At 32.7% G+C, this 23882-nt stretch overlaps 1 protein-coding gene and 1 pseudogene across 3 annotated transcripts in view; both read right to left on the reverse strand.

The window, feature by feature from the left end:
* Positions 1-1639: 1639 nt before the first annotated feature.
* GABRA2 (gamma-aminobutyric acid type A receptor subunit alpha2) overlaps positions 1640-23882 on the reverse strand; it is a 123505-nt gene continuing 101262 nt past the window's right edge. For all 3 annotated transcript variants that reach the window (XM_039845127.1, XM_039845126.1, XM_039845128.1), the window contains exons 9-10: positions 15539-15741; positions 1640-3816 (exon numbers count right to left, since the gene is read on the reverse strand). In XM_039845127.1, the coding sequence (XP_039701061.1) occupies positions 3520-3816; positions 15539-15741 (500 nt within the window). In that variant the 3' untranslated portion in view covers positions 1640-3519. The remainder of the gene's footprint in view (positions 3817-15538; positions 15742-23882) is intronic.
* LOC120588642 (uncharacterized) lies at positions 16692-16810 on the reverse strand (annotated as a pseudogene).

Below are 23882 nucleotides of genomic sequence, written 5' to 3' on the forward strand. Positions count from 1 at the left end.
CAAGTATGGAGCACTTGAAAAGTGCTCTTAATAGATACTGAAGAACCGTAACTTTGCAAGGATGACTTGAACTATTTCCCTTGTCCTCACATAGAAATGATGACAAGCCACGCCGAAGTCCGGTATTCATAGAATCCACTGAGCTTTGGTGCCCCTCTAGAATCTATGATACCATGGCCGAGTTCCGTTCCCTCAACTAGGAATATAAAAAAAGCCACATCATAAACACATGAGAATATTTCATATGTATATACTATGAGTGAAATAATAGCTTCTGTGTTCTTTTTAAGTAAACTATGAACTATTTAAGAAAAAAAAAAGTGCAAATGTAGTTCAAGGAGATCGCTTATCCAAACTTGAGATAAATTCAAAATAGAAAGATTCCTGAAAAACATGGCTAAACTAAAAAAGTCACTGAAGTTTGAAAAATGTTAAATGGTTATATTAATTTCATATTTATATTCAAACATATAAGAATGCCGATAGGAGAAAAGACATAGCCACCAACTTAGCAGAGTAGTGATCTCACAGCTAAGTGAACAACTCTCACTGCTAAATTAATTTACATGTTCCATTTAGTTTTTGATTTTAACTCTTTATAAGAATGAGATGTACTTTAATTTTTAGCTAAGTTCTATGGGTGTGATATGAGTAGTATTAACACTCTTTCCACTTGATGGCACATAGGAAGAGGTAAAAAAATATTTGTTGAATAAATATTAGCTGAATCAGAGCCGTAGCTATACAGGGAAATTATACCTCTACATATGTACACATATTTACCTACATTTTTTACATACCATAACCTTTTATGTCAAAGTACAACTGCATAAAATAGGCATAATATTACGGGCCAATGAGACCACTGTTAGTATATTAAAACTGCATTTCCTGAAAAATTAGCCTTATTTCAATAATTCCATGTCACCTTGATGTTTTTAAAATGGTTTATGGAAGGGAAGATAATTGTAAAGACTATTTTTTATCATTTAAAATTCTTTCCCATGGAGCATCCTCCTGCTCTCCAGCAATACCAAAGGCTCTCTTTGATTTATTGAAATTTAAAAGATTAAAAAGTGTGAAAAATTCAACAAAAAGAAATAATAGAAAATCCTGAACCACATTATCAGAAAATATGAACTATTACGATGTCATCAGGTTCAAATAAGAGTTTCAATTATAACTAAGAATAACATTAATGATAACTCTTCTGGCCAATCTACCATAAACTTTAATAAAACTGGTGCCATTGATGTAGTTGCATCCCTTTGTCAAAGATGTAGGTGAGTCATTTTTTTGTCCTACAGAAACTGATATTTACAACTATTTTTACATATGTACATATTTATAAATTTATAATTTATAGTCAGACATTAAAGGGGCAATGCAGAACTTAGAACAATATTTTTAAATTGTCTATTAATGCATACCATACAAAGCATTTTTATTGCTTGCCTTCAAGCATTGTGTACATTGTCAGACTATGGCACACTCCCCTAAACTACGCAGAAGAGCTGTGCTATATTTAAATGTGTAAGAAAATAGGATATCTTCCATTTCAATGTATAAGTAAAGTGCACATTTTAAATCTATTTAGATGTTAAAGAAGTCGTTATTGAAAGGGAATTAAAGAAATACATTTTTTAGCTCATGTAACAATTTTATTTTATTACCTTCTGTGAGGGAATTTTTAATTTCAAGGCTGTCTTCACATCAAAATCTGTCAATAAGATGCATTTGTGACCCTGGTAATAATATAATCATGCAAAGCACATAATAAAATCACACTAAAACAAAAAAAGAAAAAGAAAAGAAAAAATGTAAATGAGGCAAAGAAATAGAAATTTCTGTTGTGATTTTGCTTATTTCAATAAGATACTCCTTTTATTGATTTTATGAACATACTTATTTATGCACTATACTGAAATACTATACAAAACTGCAAGAAATGACACTATTTGACTACTTATTTTTCTACAAAAACACCATCGTAAAAGTGTATCTATTAGTAAAAGTCAGCTAATAACTGCTAATATATATGTGAGTCAAAAGGGTTTTAAGTTTTCCAAAAACATTGAATCTACACATGAGACACAATTGTTAACTTCTATTAACATATTTCAGGGGCATAAAGGGCATTTTTTAAATATTAAAAGAAAAATGAATTTTACCCATTAATAATCAGTAATTCTATAAAATTGAAAATTGTGGTTTCTGATTTAAGCTACATGTTTGTATGTGTTGTAATTTAGCTAATTGAGTGTGTGTTATTTTTCTGCATGTAAATTAATTCACAATCTGTTGGTGATGCTTTGAAGTTTCAGTTTAAAAATTTTCAACTCTTACCAAAACCTCTTCTGGTATACAAAGCTGTTGTAAATTTGAGTCAGCGAAATTTAAAGTTGCAATTACAAAAACAGATTTACATTAATTCTTATCTGAAAGTGCTGCTTTCAAGACAGAAAAATGTGCCAATTAACTGCTCTTTCCTTTGTAATTAGTGGCTTCTGAGTCCTGATGAAAAGAAGCCTTAAGGCAGAATTTACAGTAAACAGGAAAGAAGAGAATCATGTAAGTGCTCATCTATATTCTGTGACACCTATGAATTCTCATTGGTGGGAGTTTTTGGCACACTTTTCTAATCCAATATGAATGTTGTTCCACAGCAGCCAAACTGGATGCTTTTTCCAGTCTCCAGCACCAAAAAAATTTTGCTGATCAATTTCAGTACAACACATACCTGGAAAGAGTAAGACACATTTAATTTTACCTTTTTTTAATTTAAGGTAGTATCCAATGATTAAAATGATCTATAGAATTTCAATTATTATTTTCAAATAAACTAACACTAAAAATGTAGAGACCATGATATTCCAATAGTTATTAAATTCTAGGCATAATTAACACCCTGTCAGAGGTTACTCGTAATTATTTGAGCATGTCATGCTGTAATATGTACATAGCTATAGATACTATGCAGAGTAATTAAAAGCTGATGTCAAATCTCTAGTTTTTCTTCTGATGTGTGCTAAGCTTCTAATTATACAAGGAGAGATTCTGAGCACTCGAGAAGGGTGCTCAGATATAATGTTGCAGACATGAGGTTCTGTTATTTAGAAGAATTTATCGTGAAATGGCAATGTTATCTTAACATTATAGTTAGGCAACAGTAGAAAATACTCCTATGTAAGACCTGAATCAAAAGGGTTCATGAAATGCAGTATAGGATCCACGTTTTCACTGCTATTAGAAGAGGAAATAAATCAGGTCACCTGAAATCCACCTTAAATCAGTTCCTAGAGTAAATCTTAAAAAGTTTTGGGTGTAGAGTTCTTTCTGCCTGTAGTTTCGCGAGTTGGCAAATGCATGTCTCCATTAGAGGTGTACTGGTAAGCTGTATCGCTATTTACATACTGTACACATTGGTTCACAAATTAGCAGTTATTAGTCAGACTATACATAGCAAAACAAACCAAGCTTAATGTTGCTATACATCCCAAAGTTAATCTGTGCCTAGATTCAAGGACTGACCCCTAATACAGGTTCCCTGTTTAAATACGTAGCCCAGTAAACTAAATTAAATGTACCAAACAAAACTGGGAAAACTATTCTAGACATTCTGTCAATTTTGCTAACACTGTTGAAGGTTTTTTTGGCTTCGGCTGGCTTGTTTTCCGGCTTCTTGTTGGGTTCTGGCGTGGTTGCACTCTTGGAGATGGTGGAGAGAACTGGGTCTTTTGAAAGGTTCGGGGCATAATTGGCAACAGCCACTGCATAGGCATTGTTCTGTATCATTACAGAGGCTTTCTCTTTTTTCTATTGAAAAATAAAAGAATGAACAGAATGTGGGTTGAGCCAGCTGCTTAACGTTTCCAAACTCCAGTTCAAATTCTGAAGAAAAGTATCTTGGCAAACATCATTACCCATCAGAAAGAAGGAATTCACGGAAAAAACTAAAAAGAGTTTATTAAGTCTTAAAACCGTGAGGGTGAAGAAACCCCCAGAGTAAGATCAATAGTACCATTTTTCTGGAGAGCCATTTTTTGTTGCTCACATGAAAAACAATTAAAAATACAACTTTAATAACTAGTACAGCAGCTTTGACTACTGTAGTAGCTCAACAGTCTGCTGAATGAATGAGTGAATGAAAAGTAAAATATAGAACTCTTTCAACAAGAGGAATGATTACCTATAATGAATCATCTCAAATTCTCAATAAAGAAATTTACTCTTTTACTCGATAACAGGATTTCCCCCTTCATGTCAAAATCAAACAGCAAAGCTTTACTCAGATGGTGGGAAATTATAACCATATACAGATGGCAGTATCATAAACACTAAAAACACAGAAGGAAGATGAAATACAAACTTTTTGATTTTCGCCTAGTTTATCCATAATCTGTTTCTTTTTATAATCCCCAGTTCAGTTCTCACAGACTCTAGTCTAGGTGTCACTGTTATCTCTTGACCAGACAAATAGATATTGCTGATTGCTCTGCCAGCTAAGCTTGACCTCATCCAACCATTAAACATACTATGGACACAAAAATTTTTTAAAGGCATAAATTGGATGATGTCACTCTTCTGCTTAAATCTCTTAAACACCATCTCATGGAACTTAGAATAAACTCAACACTTCTTACCATGGTTTTTTTTCTTGTGCTCATTACATACCAGTCCCATTAAAATAACTTCAGTTTTCAGAATATTTCCTTGTTTGGTGCCTGTGGCCATGCTACTTTCTCTGCCTGGAATGCCTTCTCTCCATCCTGTATTTTATGTGATTAATTCCCTGCCGTATTTTGATCTTGGTTAAATATCATTTCCTCAGAAAGGCCTTCGCTAACCACTCTCTCTAACATGGTCCTTTTCCTCATATACATTCTTTCATAACATCCAGTTTATTCCCACATGACATTTTTCAAAATTTGTAAATTGCTTCTTTTGTGTTGTAACTATTTGGTTAAAATTTTTCTTTCTCATTAGAAACTTAGTTCAGTGAAAGCTAATGTTACTTCTGTCTTGTTCATTGTAATCTTAGCATTTAGCATACTGCTTTCCATGAGGTAAGGCATAATAGGTAGCCGGATTAATGAAACCTGAAAATAGAAATACTATTTATCTGCATTTCTATACTAATATAAATGTATTGTTTGTTATCAAAATGTGAACACAATTAAGCCAGCAATGAATTATGCAACATAGTAAATAATGTAAATCAACAGTTTTAGAGGACCAATCGATTGATCTAGAATGGAATTTTGAGTATCAATTATTTTGAAATAAAAATTCACAAATGTTCAAGTAAAATAAGGTCTGAAAGTGTCTCGGAGAGCCCAGAAGGATCTGAAAACAAGCCCAGGTTTTCTTTCCTTCACTGACATCAGGTTTTCCTTCTCTTTTTCCCTCATTGATGAGGCATTCTTCCAGACCTGGCTGGAGCATAAAAGGAAAAAAGATGAGGGATCACCACTTGTAACTTTATAAAAAGCTATAAAATAGCCTTTCTTCAAAGTGACACTTGCAGTTGCCATGTTACAAGTGGAGGGTAATCTGCAAGCATACAACTGATCAGATGATAGTCAACAACTAGGAGATGGCAGGGTGAATGGTAAGCCTGGGTGTCATCTGTGACAAACTTTACTACTGGATAGAAAGTAAGTTCTATTAACCCTATGTTACAAATTAAAAATGGAAGCTAAAGAGTTTTTGTGACATGACCAGGTATCTTGTTTATTAAGTGGATGAAAAATCATACACACTTAGATGTGTGTGACTTCTAAACCTCTGCTTTAAACACCATGCTATGTGACTTTCTCTCTGAGGAAGCTGTATGAAACTTAAAGTATTTTTTCCTAAATTATTCCAATTTAATTTAAATTACTAGGTCAATCTTCTAAAAAGACTCTTTAACCCATAAAGTTTGTAACATATAGTGTTCATAATATTTCAACTATATCTAAGCATCATTTGAAATGATATCAAATTACATTTATAGAGAATTTGGTCCTTGAGAATGTTCCTTAATCTCTCTCTACTTCAGCTTCTAGTTTGAAAAAAGAGAAATAATTATATGTTGTGAGAATCAACATAGTTGATGAACTGATAGAGTTCATCACTGTGAACTAATACATAGTCAAACCACAGTGAAAAACATAGTCTGTTAGTGAAAAGAAGTGAAAGTTATAACTATGATGAGCTAGACAACAATTATTGGTAAATAAAATGTATAGATAATGTACTTTATATCTTTGGAAGACATAAACACTGTGTAGAGGAGAGCTCAAGGAATGTTTTGTGGAAGAGGGAGATTTAAGTTGGGTCAGGAATGATGATGTAGGATTTAGACATTTAGACAAAGAAACATAAAATGTAAATGATTTTTGTTGCAAGAGGAGTCTACTAATAGAAACTATACTAACTCTTACCAGCATCTTTCCTGCCCTCCCCCCGCACTTAAATACCTTTCAATTTTACATAAATGTATGGGTAATACTATAGATATAATATAATATTACCCATACATATAGTATGTACATGTATATACATATATACATATATATACAAGTGCATATATATGTATATACATATATACATATATATACAAGTGCATATATATGTATATACATATATATACATATATATATATGTGTATATATATATATATGTAACAAATGCTAGAGCAGAAACATTAACACATTAGAACAGATACTCTTGACTAATACAAATGGACATCAGCTATAAATACCAAGAAGGGCTGCACCCATATGTACCAGCCAAATGTGAACCCTATAAATTTGTTTGTTGGTGTTTTTTTGTTTCATCACAGCACCATGGGTGCTATAACAAGCAGTGTTAAAAATTATTCCAACATATGTTTATAATATTTAGTGACTTAGCTACAAATCAAAATTTCTTCTTATTTTTTTTCTTGCTGTCCAAAATATGGCTTCAACTTCTGAATATTAAGTATAAACTTCAGAGGTAGTCTTAGCACTTGAGAAGATAATGGATCGGGCTTCAAAATACTCCCTTGGAAGTTAGAAAATTAACTATTTTCAGAATTGGTAGCAAGAAAAAGTGCCGTAGTCATCAGTACTATCTTTCATCAAACAGTGGTTGGCACTCGTAATGTCTTACCAGTTTATTGAATGAAAAGTAGGACACCTTCATGGTGTTAAACCTTCTTAATTCCTAGCACTAGCCCAGTAAAGCCTTTCTGGCTCAGAATCTTAAAAACCTTGTTTGAAATGATAAAATAACTCCCCTCAGGTCATTTAAAAAAATAATTACCACAAACCTATAGTAAATAAAAGTGTTCCTATCTGGTTAGAATTAAAATCGTGTACGTATGTATGTATGTATGTATATATATATATATATATATATATATATATATACACACACACACACACACACACACACACACATATAGATAAAACATACTGTTGAATTCATAGCTGACTTACAATTCTAAGATCTGCTAAAGCAGAATATACAGATTAAGTCCACATAATATATTTTATTAATGTTCTTTATAAGACCTAGATCTGCCAGTGATAGCACCAAAGAATATTCATCCTTTAAGCCATTACTAGAAGATATTACCTTGCCCTATTCATTATTAACTTCTGTTACAAACAACCAAGTTGATGGATATTATGTTATAAAGTCTTCTGAACATCATGCAAGTCTCTAATCAAGCCAGACCATTGGCAGGCAGAATACTTGGACCACATGATTTTTGACCACTCTAGACTGATATTACGTTATGTGACGTAATCCTTGGCTTACACTCAGATCCTCAGACTCTGGAAGAGAAACTGTCCAATGAAGTCTAGTGTTGTGTTAACTGTTCAAACCAGTACTCACTGCTATGAGATAATTTTGTTGAATGAATGCTCATGTCCCTATATAAAGTTTAGATTCTTTTGAGAACTAGGTGAGCTTTGATTGTTCATACTATCTAATTTCTCATAGTCTAATTTTTTCATTTCTACTTTAAGACTCTTAGGTAGGCCACTTCATAACTTTTCAAGTATAAGGTCAGATATGGTTGAAAATACAAGTTAAAAAATAATGTTAAATATGAAGAACTAAACCAAAATGAAGGAGAATGGGGGAAATAAAGACAAATTGGCACTGCTATTTTTAAATTAAGTGACCATTATGGCTTTGGCTAATTATGGATGACTGCTATAATTTCTCTCACCAGAATTCTTACCCACTGTTTCACTGACTTTTCCATCTACAGGTTTTTAAAACATAAAATGTCCAAACATGAATTAAGGTTACTTTCACTGCCAACGTAAATCTGAACACCCTCCTGTATTCTCTAACCTGTGAATAGTACCACAATAAAGCTAGGAACTGGTAATCAACCCACATTGGTCCTCTAAGTCAGATACATTTTACACTGACTTAGCTCAGAATCACATCTGTTGAACATCACTTGCTACAGCAATTAGTCCCCCTTTCATGTGCTTCCACAGCACACTAGTGCTTATCGCTATAATGTTATATACATGTTTTCACTTCTGTTTTAAAATTTACTTGATTGTAAGCTCTTTGAAGGCATAGACTATGCAATGCAAAACTCCTAACTAACATAGCTCCTGGCACAGAGCAGTCTCTAAAAATGTTTGCTTAATGAAAAATGAATGGAAGGTACTAGATTGATTACTCTGAATATATATACATATATATGAATATATGTATGTAAAATACATAAACATTAGGTGTTTATAGAATACAAAAATATTTATGATTATTAACAGATTTCAATAGTTTATTCTACAATTCTATTTTGTAATTATCCTGAAAGTTCTCAATTTCATTGTCTGCAGATATAGAAGACTGAGAAATCATAAAATAAACTCAAGTAAAAAACAATGTCTGTGGAAGTTATTTTACTGGTAATTGAGACTTATATAAGTGGGAAAGGGGAAATGTGGCTTATGAAAAAAATCAGTTAATGGTGTATTTTCATACACTATCTGGGGGAAAAGTTAATTAACTGTTATAAAATTTGTTGATGCTGCTACTGAAGTAAAATTAACAGAAAATATAACCCACATTAATTAAATTTTCTATTTTTAAATGTTTTATAAAATTCATAATATTCTGAGTTTATTACTTTATTCGAGTGTGTAAATACATATATAAAATTAAATTCTGGAAATTTTTTGATTACAGATGTTGAAATGTCTTTCATCATGGCAACAAATCGATCTTGGCTTCCTTAGAATTTTAGGTAAAATAATGTGTTAATAACTTGAGCACATACACTAGCTAAAATACAGACACCTATTAATGAAGTGGCCTGGCATATAAATCAAAATAACAAACACATGGTTTCAGAATTGGAAAGAATTTTAGATTTGTCTCTTAGAATAAGAAAATGGACTTTCATAAACATAGCATTAAATATATCAGACTTTGGGAAAAACACCAGGTCTGCAAAATGGAAAATCTATTCTCTTTCTACATACCATGTTGCTTTTTTTTTTTTTAAGTCATCATGGCTACTAGAAAGCCCATTACTTGTAAAACAGCAACTTGCTCCCTGATCAGACAATGCTATTGCTAACTATCTGCTAATCATCCTGACTGAGAAAAGTGATACTTACAGAAGATTGTTTGAAGGTTATACAGTCCATCCACTTCTCTAAGTACTCTAAAGTCTTTCCTTGGATTAAATTGGGCCATGAGAAAGCTACATACTTGGACCATATTAGCTTAGCTCCTTGAAGAATTGCCTTCACTGAGTTGTATGTTAATGTAATGCCTTCAGCTTTTATTGAAGGGGACTACAAGAAACATCAATATGAAATTCATTACTGCGTTTATTGGGAAAATATTGATATTACTACCTGCAACAGTACCCAGCTTTGCCTAACAGAAAACCCATATGATATTGTTTTAAGAAGAGTATTCCATGCAGGATTTTTTTTTTTTCTGAGGAAATTTATACTTCTATTTTTTTGATTAAAGAAAATCAATTTCCCCCACCCCATCCCTACCCCCCTGCTACTCCATGGTTCACTGTGATAGCCACGAAGCTCAGAATTTGAAGCTTAGCTACTCTAGCTATGAACTATAGTTAATGTTCTAGCCCAAATGGTGGATATATTTGCAGTCTATTTTTCTTTATTCTGATTTCCTGCTTCTGTTTATATGTTATTTTATAATAATGTAAGTACATGCATTCTTTTGGTAAACTGCCTGAAATGCTTTTGGAACAAGGCAAGATGTTAAAAATGCAAATAAATAAATGATAACACTTGAACAGTGATGTTTTCAAGTGTATGGAGTGAATCACAAAACAATGGCACATTTCATGCTAGTTAGGATATTGAACTGTATGGAGTAAATCACAAAACAATGGCACATTTCATGCTAGTTAGGATATTATGTTGCTATATCTGTGTTTTAAGTAATTTAATATCTTATGTATTTCCAGAGAAATGGTTTGCTTGGGCAGTATAAAACCACTGACTAAGAAATGCAAACCACCACAACAGATTGAAGTTATTTATTTTTTTAAATTTAATTCAAATAAATTATGTGCTAAACACGCTAGGAAACGGCAAAGAAAATGATAAATAAGACAAAACTATTATCTTCTTAGAGATTGTAACCTGCTGCTAGGAACAGATTTATTTACGAATAAATGTATAATTTTATGAGATTGCATAAAATAATTTGTACCCGGTATTGTGGAAACATTTCAGCAATTGGATTTGTTTAGAAAACGTCGAAATTAAGTAACATCATATAGATCTTAAGAAATAAGTAGGAGTTCATCATTTAGGAAAGAAAGGCAAGGGGACTTTAGCAAGAGGGATCAGCATATCTAATGTCCTGGAGATTTGCAGAGGCACAGATATTGAGGATGTATGTAATGGCTACAGGAAGATTGCATGGATCTTAGATCTGTGTTCAATACTGAGTCCATCACTTATTAGCTATGTGGTCCTCAGCAAGTAATTTTACTTGGCCAATCCTATATTTGCTCATTTCTAAAATGGAGATATTCTCGGGCACATGGTATTAAGTGCACAATAAATAACAACAAAAATTTTTCCTTATTATTCATTATGTAAATAAATAGATGAGAAAGCTATATACTTGGACCATATTAGCTGATCTGCTTAAAGAAGTGTCTTCAACTAGTCATTAAAGAGCTGAAAAATTAAATGATCAGATTCCTCTTTTAGAAAGATAACCCCAGAATTAACATAGAGCATAGATTAAAGGGGGACTAGATTAGAGGTAGTAAGAAGTAAAGAGACTCAAAATAATAAGAGCTGGCAAGGGCATATTCTATAATATATAGGTAGGAAAATGGACACCACTTAATTGGTTAGATGTTAAGGGATACATCCGAGTTATCGAAATACAGTTCTAGGTTTTCCCCTGAACTGAGGTAAAGAGGAAAAATAGGTGTGGGTAGGGGAAAGATATAAAATCAATTTAACAGGTTTATTTTTGTTTGTTTGTCATTTCTTTCATATTAAAAAAAAAGATATGGAAAGATTGAGATGTTTTATACAGGTAGAAATGCCTAGGGTACAGGCTGGGTATATGATTCTGGAAGTTAAAAGACAAATATGGAATACAGTTGTAGATAATAGCTGTAGAAGGTAAGATGAAGGTGTGGGTTGTGAATTTGATTTATTCCACTTCATTAATCCATATCATATTTATTGAGCATCTTAATATATAGAAAGCCCTATGCAAAGGGACACAGATAAATGATTAATTAAAATAAATATGGCCATTGATATTATGATCGGTGAAGATGTTAAGACATGAATATGCAATTATAAACTGTGATGAGTCTCTAATGTAAAAGAAGAGGGTATTAAACAAATTTACAAAGGGATCTAATCATTTGGAGGGGGGGCAAGAATTCAGAAATTTCCTGAGGATATTGATATTTGTATTTAGAATGAGTAGGGATTATCTACTTGGGGACAGTAAATGGGTAGTCAATGTGCTTAGTGCTGCAGACAATCCTATAGATATTTTCAGTAAAATCCTTAAAGTGAGAACATATAGTAAATAATAAAAATAAAAACAACATAAAATAAAGCCAAATGACTGTCTGTGGGAATAAACAAGAGCAGATGCAAAGGAAAATGGATCCACTCTGAACTCTGGCAGAGAATCTCAAAGAATAGAATGAATAGTGGCAGCTGCCAGAACTTGAATGAAGAAAGCTGATATTCTAAGTCTTATTTTAAAGAGGAAGAGAAAAAGTTGCTGACTTGGGCCTGATATGAAGTTCTGGAATCTAACAGTATTCAATGAATTCAAAGGGAACCCATTGAGAAAAATTGAAAATTATTATCTGATCTGAAAATGTGAAGGTTATTGGTACCTTTCTGTTACAGGAAAATAAATAGAAAGGAAACCAGATTACAGTGGGTTGAGAATGAAATTAAAAATGAGAACACAGCACTGTAAGCAATGCTTTCAAAAAGGTCAAATGGAGAAAATAAGGCAGAATCTCATGATGGGGGAATGGGTGACATTAGATCTGAAGAGAGGGTTTTTGTTTTTACGGTAATTTAAGCATATTCAGCATCTTCAGAAAATGAAAGGAAGGAGGCAATTGAAAAGGAGATGAAAATAAGAGAAGAGAATAACCAATGGATCAATGTTGAGAAAGGAACAAGAAGGAAAGGAATCAAGAGCTGGAGTTAAATAATTAGTCTTGGGCAAGTGAAAGAACTGGGCATAAGGGAAGGTTTCAGAAGAATTTAGCAGTTGCATAAGTAGATACTTTTGCATATGGAAGGAAATAAAATCTGGATCATTTGATCAAACACTACATTTTTAAAATGATAAGGTTTTGTTGTCTAATTTCACACCTGAGGCTAAAAGTAACATAAAATTGTGTTCAAGATCACGGGGCAAGGTAGGCTCTGTCTTCTAATAGAGGAGTCAAATGTAACTTAAATATGAATTGAGGGGATTTATTTATTTGACTTTAAAGATTGTCAGAGCACAATCTACGTGTAAAGTGTCTGTTAAATACATATTTTTTTTCAAACATATAACATTAATATGTATGTTGCAATGATTATTCTTATGAGGCAAATTAACACTTGCCAGTTAAGAAATTTTCAAGAACGTTTTACATGCTCTTCGAAATGACAGATAATTTAACTACATTTACTCATGTTTACTAACTTCAAAAGCACAGGATTCCACAAGCCAACGGTCTGTGGATTAAAACTCTGTATTTCTAGAAAAAATATTATTTTCCATTTAAAAATTAAATCTAAGAAAAACTAAAACAGAGGTAGACTGCTTTATATATACATGATATTTATATATATCATATATATATAATGTATACATATATATATATATTTTTTTTCAGATGGGCTAGTTTAGAGCACTCTATTTGATTTCCTTTTAGTTTAAGGACCTGGTTATTTCCAAAGTGGGTCGAGGAAACACCTCCAAAAATTCACTTGAATCATGAAATTGGATTGAGTATACATTGATAAATTCATCATTATTAAATTTTAAAAGATTTTCCATGAAGGGAAAAGAGACTTCTCATTGGTTTTACATTGCCAGATTTAATATCGGAAACTCATTTGTTCTTTTATTCAACAAAAATCACTGAAGTACCTGCCACTGCGGTTGGCGCTCTAGCTAAGCAATGTGCCTGATATAAGGTTTACTTTAACTTAACCCCTAAACTGAGTCAGTGAGAACTGGAATAATATAAACTTTATTAGTTGTTTTCCCCCAAATTAGGTTGGAACATCAATGATTTCAACCTAGATTTACCTTCACTATGTGTGATTTGATATGTAGGTAGACTTAAATCCAGTATTTATTAGTAGTAGGTCATAGCTTTTAGAATGCATTATCAAGAATATGTTTATTGCAATTATGAGTACTTCTATTTTCCAAGTTCAGGGGTTGAGAAGGCATATTATTTGATATGCCAAATCACAATATCAATTTGATTGGCACCCTCATAGCATTATAATACAATATATCGGTAAATTACTATAAGGGGCATTTATACTACAAACCACTATCCTTTCTGACATAGTTACAAAGAACCAACTAGCATTTTATCTTAAAAAAAATGTAAATATGAAAGTGCACGTGTAACTAATATAATTAAAAAGAAGTCATTTCATAGATAGCAATAAAAACACGGTATACTATATGGGGAATGAAAACATAAATCAACAATAAAATGTAATGGAAATGCTAAAATAACCTGGAGATTACGGATAGAAAATTAATCACATTCCCTTTAATATTTACTCATTGGCTGTTAGTTTGCAAACCATAGATTATAAAATAAAATAAATCAGAACTCATTAACAGTTCTACAGTTTACAAAATTAAGAGAAAAGGGAAGGACTTTTAAACTATAACACATTTGTATGTTTAAACTGTAATACGGTCATGAAAATTAGGAAAAATATTTACATTCAGATAACTGAAAAGGAAATGAAATGATAAGTATTTATTCCAAATTTGATGGAAGCACATCTAAGCAGATATATTGTTAAAAGAAATTCTGAAAGTATAACTTTTACTCTTATAAGAAAACTTTATATCTCACTGTGGTATATCCAAAGACTCTTCTTAAAGTAGATGAATAATAATCTATACAATAAGAAAGGAAACAGCTGATATATCAATGCACAACTCCCACTAGCTTCAGTACTGGAAAACTAAAAATGGACACCAATAATCCCAACAGAAGTTAATGTTAGAAATAAATAACTTTTGTCTTATAGACTTATATGGGCAACTTAAAAATTTTAGACATCCCAGCACCTACTTACTTATTCCTGTATACAACACAGGAGAAGGTAATAGTGGTGCATGGACTTTTACATCCAAGCAACAGAAATGGAAGTAAGTGAGAGTAACAAGACTTTAAATTTTATAGCACTAACAAGACTTTAAATTTTATAGCACTAACAAGACTTTAAATTTTATAGCAGTTAAAGGTAATGCCCACTTTTCTTTACAAATCTCTTTATTATGAAACAGTGTGGTGTTTAACAGCATGAATTTAATGATCAGACAAATTTTGATTTAAGTATACTTATTAACTACTTGTATTTAGCTCTGACAAATAAATAACTTGATTAAGCCCAGTTTCTTCATTGGAAAAAAAAGAAAATTAAAAAGAAACAACTAGTTATAAAGTTGATGTAAAGATTATATGACAGAGCATATGTAAAACAACTTAGCACAGTGCCTGACACACTGTCAAACCTCACCAGATGCTAGGGAGTGATCTTAACAGAAGTATTACTACCACAAGCACTCCTAAAGTATTTCAGGCAAGAACACACTCTAAAATCTGTATGATTTTTATATATATATACATATATATATATATGTATATATATATAAATATATATAATTTATATTTGAATCTTCTTAATGTCAATTTTGGGAATGTATCTGTTATATCTGTTATAAGCTACATCTGTCAGGGGATTCTCTTACTCCTGGTGAAAAGAAAGCTCTCACTTACCTTGTCATTTACTACACTCTTCCCATCCCAAGCCCATCCTCTTTTGGTGAAGTAATTAACAGTTGCAAATTCAATTAGGGCAGAGAACACAAATGCATAACAAACAGCAATAAACCAGTCCATGGCAGTTGCATAAGCCACTTTGGGGAGAGAATTCCGGGCACTGATGCTTAGAGTTGTCATTGTTAGAACAGTTGTTACACCTGTAGAAGAAGAGATATGAACCAAAAACATCAACAGATACTATCAGGAGAGCACCAGAAGTAGTTTTGTTTTTGTTTTTGTTTTTCTTTTTTTCAAAGCAACTTTCAGTGCCACTTTTATCCACACACACACACAAAAAAACCTACTAAAAAAAAATCCCTGAAATCCTTTCAGTTTTCATTTTTATTTGTATGAATTCTTTCTATTTTTTTCTTCTTAAGTATTATTGAGGTTAAAAAGACTGTGAGACTGAAGTCAACACTTTAAGTTGACTTATTGCCATTAACATGATTTTTTAAAAATTCTACAGAAAGCCTCATATTAATTTGTTCATCATTTATTTGAATCATGGTAGACAATTGACCAATCATCCACAACAGTGATTGCAATGGAACTACGATTAAGAAGTTCTTCATTTTATACATAATTACCTAAGTATGAAATTAATTCTGAATTGCTTAGCATTGTGAGGATATCATTTCTTTCATAATGAAGGTTAGAATCTATAGAAAATAAAACAAGCAACTAAAACCCAAACCTTGCAAAATGTAATACACTAATTTTAAGGAACATTTTAAATTTCTGTTGGTTTAAAAAAATAATCTAGTTGTCCTCATGAACTGTTGGTGGTCATCTAAATAATAAAATGTTATAGCAATTTCAGTATGAATCTATTATGAGATTATTTTTCACCATATTCAAATCTTCTTCATATCTGAATTTTATGTTCTTTTACCTGGTTTTGGTAACTTAATAACATTGTTAACACTGACTATAAGTTCCTTTCTTCTTTCCCTCCCTCCCTTCCCTTTTCTCTTTTCACTTGAAGCAGCAAGCTTTTCTTTTCTTTTCTTTTTTAATTTTTTCTTTTAGGCGAGGCAATCCTTGATTGACCTCACAGATTGCAAGGACCTTGTCAGCTTACAATCCCTTATTTTTTCATTTTTTATTCCTACAGCACCTGGTCTTCCTAGGTGGTCTCCCATCCAAGTACTAACTAGGCTCGACCCTGCTTAGCTTCTGAGATCAGACAAGATCGGGCTTGTTTGGGGTAGCATGGCCGTAGACAGTGTAGCCTGGTCCCCTTACACTGTAAATCGAAGAGCTAGGCATTAGTAAAGAGGTGCACTTAACTGGAAAGCCCACAAACCTCCGACATGCCTGTCTCCCAATGATGGGCATTTTTTTATACTTAGTAGGATCTCCACATCATTTCTTTAACAGACCGTTTCTTCCTTTATCACCTCTGTGGGACTGCTATAACCCAATGCTTTTTTGGGACATTTATGTTTGTTTTTCAGTAAAATAAAGGCAAGTTTCTCAAGGTGTTTTTAGCACAAAAATTCTATGCATATGTGGAATATATGTGAGCATTCCCCATCTAACACACAGCTCTTTTATCTTCTAGTTTTAGTCTCCACAATATCTCTTATTTCAGGGTATAGGTGTCAAAAACCTGCCATTCCTTTACTTTGACACCATTTGCAGCTGAGCAAATGGTGTCAAAGTAAAGGAATGGCAAGTTTTGAGTGAAAACATGCAATGAAAGAAGACAATCAAATCAGGGGAAGCGATTTCAGCAGAGATTGACACTGTGGGCTCCAAGGCCCGGTTCCTGTGTTCTAATCTTTACAAACTTGAGGTTTCCCTAACCTCTTTGTACCATAGTTTCCTCATTTGTGAGGTGAAGATTACAAGTAGTGTTTTCCCATATAGTGTTGTTAGAGCAACAATGAGTTATTGCATATAAAGCAGTATCTCTATTGTAAAAAGAAACCTCAGCACATGTGAAAGAAAAATATCACTCTGAAAGCAAAATCAAAACAGATTGAAATCAGAATAATAAAATAAAATCCTCATTTAGACCTTTATTCCCATGCAATGCTTGTGTATGAGCATTTATAATGTGGGGTGGAAGTTAGGAAGGAGAAGTCTTAGAAACCAAACACACACAAAGTCTGCAATAGAACAGAAATGTGAAATTGTTTGATACCACCTGCTGGTTACTGCTAGAAACAGCAAAAACAACAGACATTCTGATAACAAGTGCAGTTTCCGCCAACCCCTTCAGCACAATGGACAGAGAAATAATACCTCCCCTCAAAACAAATAAACAAACAAACAAATGATAAGATTTACAAATACACTTTAAGTGCACTATGAAAAGTTGCAATTTTATTTTTATTTTTAAGGTTGAGATTTTAAGTCATAACTATACTACATCTGAATGATAAAAATCTTGAAATTTTTATGTGTCAGAGACAAAAATTAGAACTTGTATAATGTATCTGTCATAAAATCTAATTAACTCAAACCCTGCTAATTGAAAATTTGAGAGACTTTAGAAACTATTGATTATAATCCAGGAGAAAATGTTTGAAAGGTTAATTATAATGTGGACAATATAATTGTGAGGGATTACAAATTTTTGTTTGCTCACCTGAATATATCATGGATTTTAATAAATCCAAAACTCATATCTCTCTCCTTCAAGCCTTTTCTTCCTAAGTCTTTTTCTTGGTAAAAAGCTCCTAAAATCTAAATGAAGCCATTTTCATATTTCAGGTTGAAATTGCACTGACATGTATATTCTGTCAGTCTGAGCAACATATCGTTTCCTCTACCTAGAATTTTTTCCTTGTTCCTCATCCATCTTTTTTTATTTAGCTAACTCCAATTTCTTCTCTTAATAAATTATTGGGTACCTACTAAATGCCAGATATTTTTATAGGCACTGGGAACACACCACAAAAGAAAACGGCAAAGATTCCTCCACCCAAGGAGTGAACAACCTACTAATGTTGTAGCACACATGGCTCCATTTGTTCCTTCTGCAGGATTTCGATCTTAAAGGCACTTATGACTTGGTCCTATTCAGACCTCTATCATATCATGATCATTTTATAAAGCATTTATATGGTTTACATGATTGTATACCCCAGTCAGCTATATGGATTAGAACTTGTGTGTATTCTCCCCAAAATGTAAAAGGGTGCCCAGTAGCGGGTAGGAGGTCATTAAATGAATAAATATTTATTAAAACCACTTCCCTAATGATCTGTAATTGATAACCATTGATCTATTAGGATAATTGCAAGAACTCTATTCTTCCATTTATAAAGCAAGTATGCATTTGGTCCCCATTTTGTGCTGGACACTGTGGAGCTGTGAATGGAATGTGAGCAAAACCAAATAAGTTAGACTTTTTTTTAAAGCACAATGTAAATTAACATTATATCTGGTCAGGGTTGATGATGAATTGTAATTAGGTGATCTACCTAGACTGACATATTGAATTAGGCTACTCTTAGAAAATACAAGGAAAATACAAGTGGTCACCAGACAAGAGAAAATAACCAGATTTAGGGAAAAGAATGCACAGAAGCCCAGGGACATGGTGAAGATGACATTTAAGAAGGAAAAGAAGCTTGCAAGGTGAGAAGGCAGGAAAAAATGGTTTCCTGGAAGATGAGGCCAGAGAAGGGGGCAGGAGCCAGACTATTCACAGCCTGTAAGATTGTGTTAAGGTGATAGAACTTCTTTTCAAGAGCAATGAGAAACCATTATATACAGGGTAGTGACATGATCAGTATTTCTTGTTTAAAAGATTACTTTGACTATTGTTCCTCTTGTTAAGGCGGTCGTTTTTTCTTCTTTTGTTTTTTTTTCCAATATTTTCTTTTTGCTTTTGCTTTATTGCAGTTTGAATATGATATGATTAGGTATGTTTTTTGTTTGTTGATTGCTTTTTTGTTTGTTCATTTTTTATAGTTATCTTCCTCGGTGTTCTCTCAGTTTTCTGGATCTATGGTTTGTTCATTAATATTAGGAAAGTTCTCAGCTATTATTACCTCAAATATTTCTTCTGCTCTGTTCTCACTTTCTTCTTCTGATATTCCAATTGTAAATAGGTTATACCTGTTGAAATTATACCATGGTTCTTGGATGTTTTGTCCTATTTTGTTGTTATTGTTCTTGTTTGTTCGATTGTTTTTTTTTTCCTGCTTGAATTTTAATTTGAAAAAGTTTTAAATATATATATATATATATTCATTCTTTGGACATGTTAAGTTCCTTGAGGAGCCCATTAGAGGTATTCCTCATTTCTGTTACTGTTTCTTTGAATTTTTATCATTCTTTTTGATTCTTAGAGTTTCCATCTCTTTGCTTACATAACAGATCTCTTTTTTGATATTGTTTACTTTTTACATTAATGATATTAACATACTTATCAGTTATTTTAAATTCCTTGTCTATTAATTCCAACATTTGTACCATATCTGAGTCTGGTTCTATTGTTTGCTTTTCACCTATAGAGTGCGTTTTGGTTTTTGTTTTTCATTTTTCCTTTGACATGCCATCTTTTCTTTTTCATGCCATATATTTCATGCCATATATTTTCTTTTTCCTCCCAGTTTTATTGAGATATAATGGACGTATATCAGTCTAATTTTTTGTTGTAAGCTGAACGTGTTGATTTGGGTAATAGGAACTGAGATAAAGAAAACTTTAGTGTAGGATTTATGTTAATCCAGCTAAAAGTTGAAGTGTGTTTAATGTTTTCTGTAGTTACAGGTGCCACAGGACTCAAGTGCCTTTTGTGTTCTTATTGTGGTTTTCCCTTTTGACTTTGGGCTTTCCTAAGTACTCCTCTTCCCAGAGTCTTGTCTTCAGCTCTTTCTGCTCTAATCTACTGCTATTCTACTGTATCCTTCCTGTTTTGGTTGATAAGGTGTACAGAATGGAATGAAGGACAGTTCTAAAATCTTCCAATCAAATCTCAATTTCTAGAGGTCCTATATATTAGGCTATAACCTTCACAAATGTTTCGCTACCCGTACAGCTTTATTCCCCATTTTCCTTACTCCCTTTTCTGGCTGCAGCATGCACCATCTATTCCTTTGAAGCTCTGATCTGATGACAGGGTTTCATTTCCTCATATCCCCATAGATGAAAGGGTAAGGCTAGAGAGAGTGGAGTGGAGAGAATGCCCTCTATCAGCTGGGATGAGGGATGAGTCTCTAGCCAAGTCCCTTCTCTTGAACATAGGCTTTTGTTATGGAGAAGGCTCTGGTGTATTTCAAAACAATACCTCTTCCTTGCTCCTTCCCTTACCACAGTCAAGAAGGATTATTTCTCAGATCTTAACCCTAAGAATTCTCTGGTGGGATTCCTGGAGGTAAAACTCATAAATATGTGGAGCTCCCCCATAAGACTGTGGCCTTCGGAGTTTGTAGCTCTCACACACACTCAATCTCCAGTAATTCATCAAAATGATTATTTAAGTGCCTCTATCAGTGTATAATGCTTCAGCAGCATATCTTCCAGGTTAAAGAAAAAAAAAAAATCTTAGCTGTGTCTCTCTGAATGTGAACAATTTGGGATGGTGGTTTGCCTGTCACCTCAATTCTCTTATGAATGCAATGAAAGTATTTAATTTTCAGTTTGTTTGGCTTTCTCTTGTTATAAGAATGGAAGCAAGAACTCGTGAGCTCTTCACTATCAGCTCTGAAAACTAAAGCTTAGTGCCTTGATTTTAATACATGATTTTCTATAACTTCCCATGTTATTAGTCAGATATCTATTTTTTTTTTTTCTTCTTGGGTTTCAGGTTGTATTCTGGGTAATTGAGTTTGCAGATAATTGGAAAAAATGAGGTAATAATTAGCAAGATAATGAATCAGTAAAATATAGGCAACCTTCTGGAAGTAAAGAATGAACTGATTTCAGCAGATGACTGATAGTCAACAAGGCAAATTCGTAAATCTCTGAATTTGGCGAGCATAATTAAATTTGAAGCACAGGTGCTCTAATGGCTCACTGCATTCATGCTAACTATCTTAAAAGGGGGGACTTTAAAAGCATATAAAATGAATTATAATATATTATAATGTCTGATTATTGTTATAATATTATTATAACTACATCATTTTAAAATAGCTTGGATAGAAAAAGTTAAGAAATCAACTAAGTTTTTAATTGATATGTACTTGATTTATTTAGTCAGCTTTCTTAATATACTTTTTTGTTTTTCTCACTAACTGTCTTGATTATATTTTTTGGAAAAAACATGACATACAATTTGGCCAAATTTCTTAATGCTTTCACCACAGTATAAGCAAAATCATATTGTTTAATATTGAAAGTGAGAAGAAAATTCATGCAGGAATGTTACTAACATTAATTTAACATCTACGCATACTGGCTATTAAATTAGTAAAATGTCGAAAACCTTAATGGATATAGACTGAAATTTATTTGCAATAAGTATGAATGTACATACACATATACTCATACGAATATCCCAGAACTCTGGGGAATCAGTGGTGGAGCCTCGAGCTGTAAGGATTAGTTAATACACCAGGTCTGGACTGAGAGCCCCTTTCATGTCACCAGAGCACCTTGCACCTTCCTAGTACATAACACATCATAATATATGCGATTGTTTACCTGCCAATCCCCTCAAACAGACTGTAGCCTCTGTGAGGGTATAGATCCTATCATTTGTATTTACATTATATGTATAAGGCCTAGCATAGTACCTGGCATATATTTTGAACTGAATGAAGGAATAAATAAATCTATGAAGCAAATACACCTATTTGTGTAGATATAGACATAGAAATGAGTGGATATGTTTGTGTATGTTTGGGGTTAAATACACAAATACACAAAAGTAGCCTGATGATAGCTAGTTTTTCTAGAATCCAATGACTAGAGAAATGGATGTCTGAGTAGATATGGGGATAGAAAAATGTATGGTCATTCTGGCACAGGTTTTAAATATTTTATGTGTACTACTTAAATTATATATGTAATATTTTATATATCCACACATGCATATATATGCAGTATGTATATAGTATACATGTACTATATATTGTTATGTACATAATATATATATTATATTGCATATATATAATAAGCTAAAGTTAAGTCATAGAAAAGGTATTAAGCTAAGCACCAGCTAAAAACTATTCTCTGGAGTGAGCAATAAGAAAGCAGACAAGGTTTAATTAAAGGTTTTTCCACTTCCCTCTCATTTAAAAGTTGTGGCATGAGACATCCAGGGTAAGATGGTCTTGGTATCAGAGACTTACGCTTATTTTGGAATATTTCTGTTCTGGTACCTATGATCCATTTCTTCATTTATTTATTTACATGTCTGCCTCACTCCTCCACACTCTGAGCTGCTTGTGGGCACATGGCTCATCATGTCTTTTTAAAACACTGCCACGGAACTCGGATTCTAGCAACAACAAATATTCATTATCCATTGATTTACCCAACGAAAGGATTAATTTAAAAAACTAAACAGTAACACTGGTGAACCATATTTACAGATTCTATAAGAAGAAATATACAAGTTAAGATCTAGTAAGCTTTAGAATAAAACAGTGGTTTAATCACAACATCACAATTTAAATATAAGAATAGTATAAACTCATGCCTTTTACACATAAATCTCATATTCTTACATTACTCCAGATAGAATAATAGGAAGTATCACTTAGGAGCACCTACTACGTGCCACATTCTATTATAAGAACTTTTCATGTATTAATTTGTTTAATCCTAATAATAACCCTGTGAGTTAGATATTGTTATCATCCTCATTTACAGATGAGGAAATTGAGGCTGAGGTTGAGTATCTTATTGAAGACCATAATGTCCTCAAGAAGTAGAGGTGGGATACAAACCCATGCAGAGTGCCTCAAAAGCCCACACTCTTCTCTAAATTATACTGCCTAATATATAAAGGGTATTCTCCTTCAATGTCAATTGTATGTCCGTATCATGTATTTTTCAATATCATAAAAGTAACCCTTACATTTAACTACTTGATAAATTCATATCAAGTATTGACGTGTTTAAATTGCTTGAGAAGTAGCTATACATAGGGACAAATATACACTAAAATTGGGCAAGGATTTGGATTCTGCTTCTGCCACATTTAGCAACTATGTGATCTTGCTAAGCTTCAGCCTCTTCCCTCATTTGAAAAATGGAAACTATATTTCTTCAGGTTGTTGAGAAGATAAAGTACGAGCCTATATGCCTTATGTAGTTAGGTAGTTAGTCAGACATGAGTGACGGGGAATAAAGGAATAGGGGCCAGGCACAGAGACTGCCCAAAGAA

The sequence above is a fragment of the Pteropus medius genome, unplaced genomic scaffold (assembly GCF_902729225.1).
Source record: "Pteropus medius unplaced genomic scaffold, Ma_sr-lr_union100, whole genome shotgun sequence".
NCBI lineage: Eukaryota > Metazoa > Chordata > Mammalia > Chiroptera > Pteropodidae > Pteropus > Pteropus medius.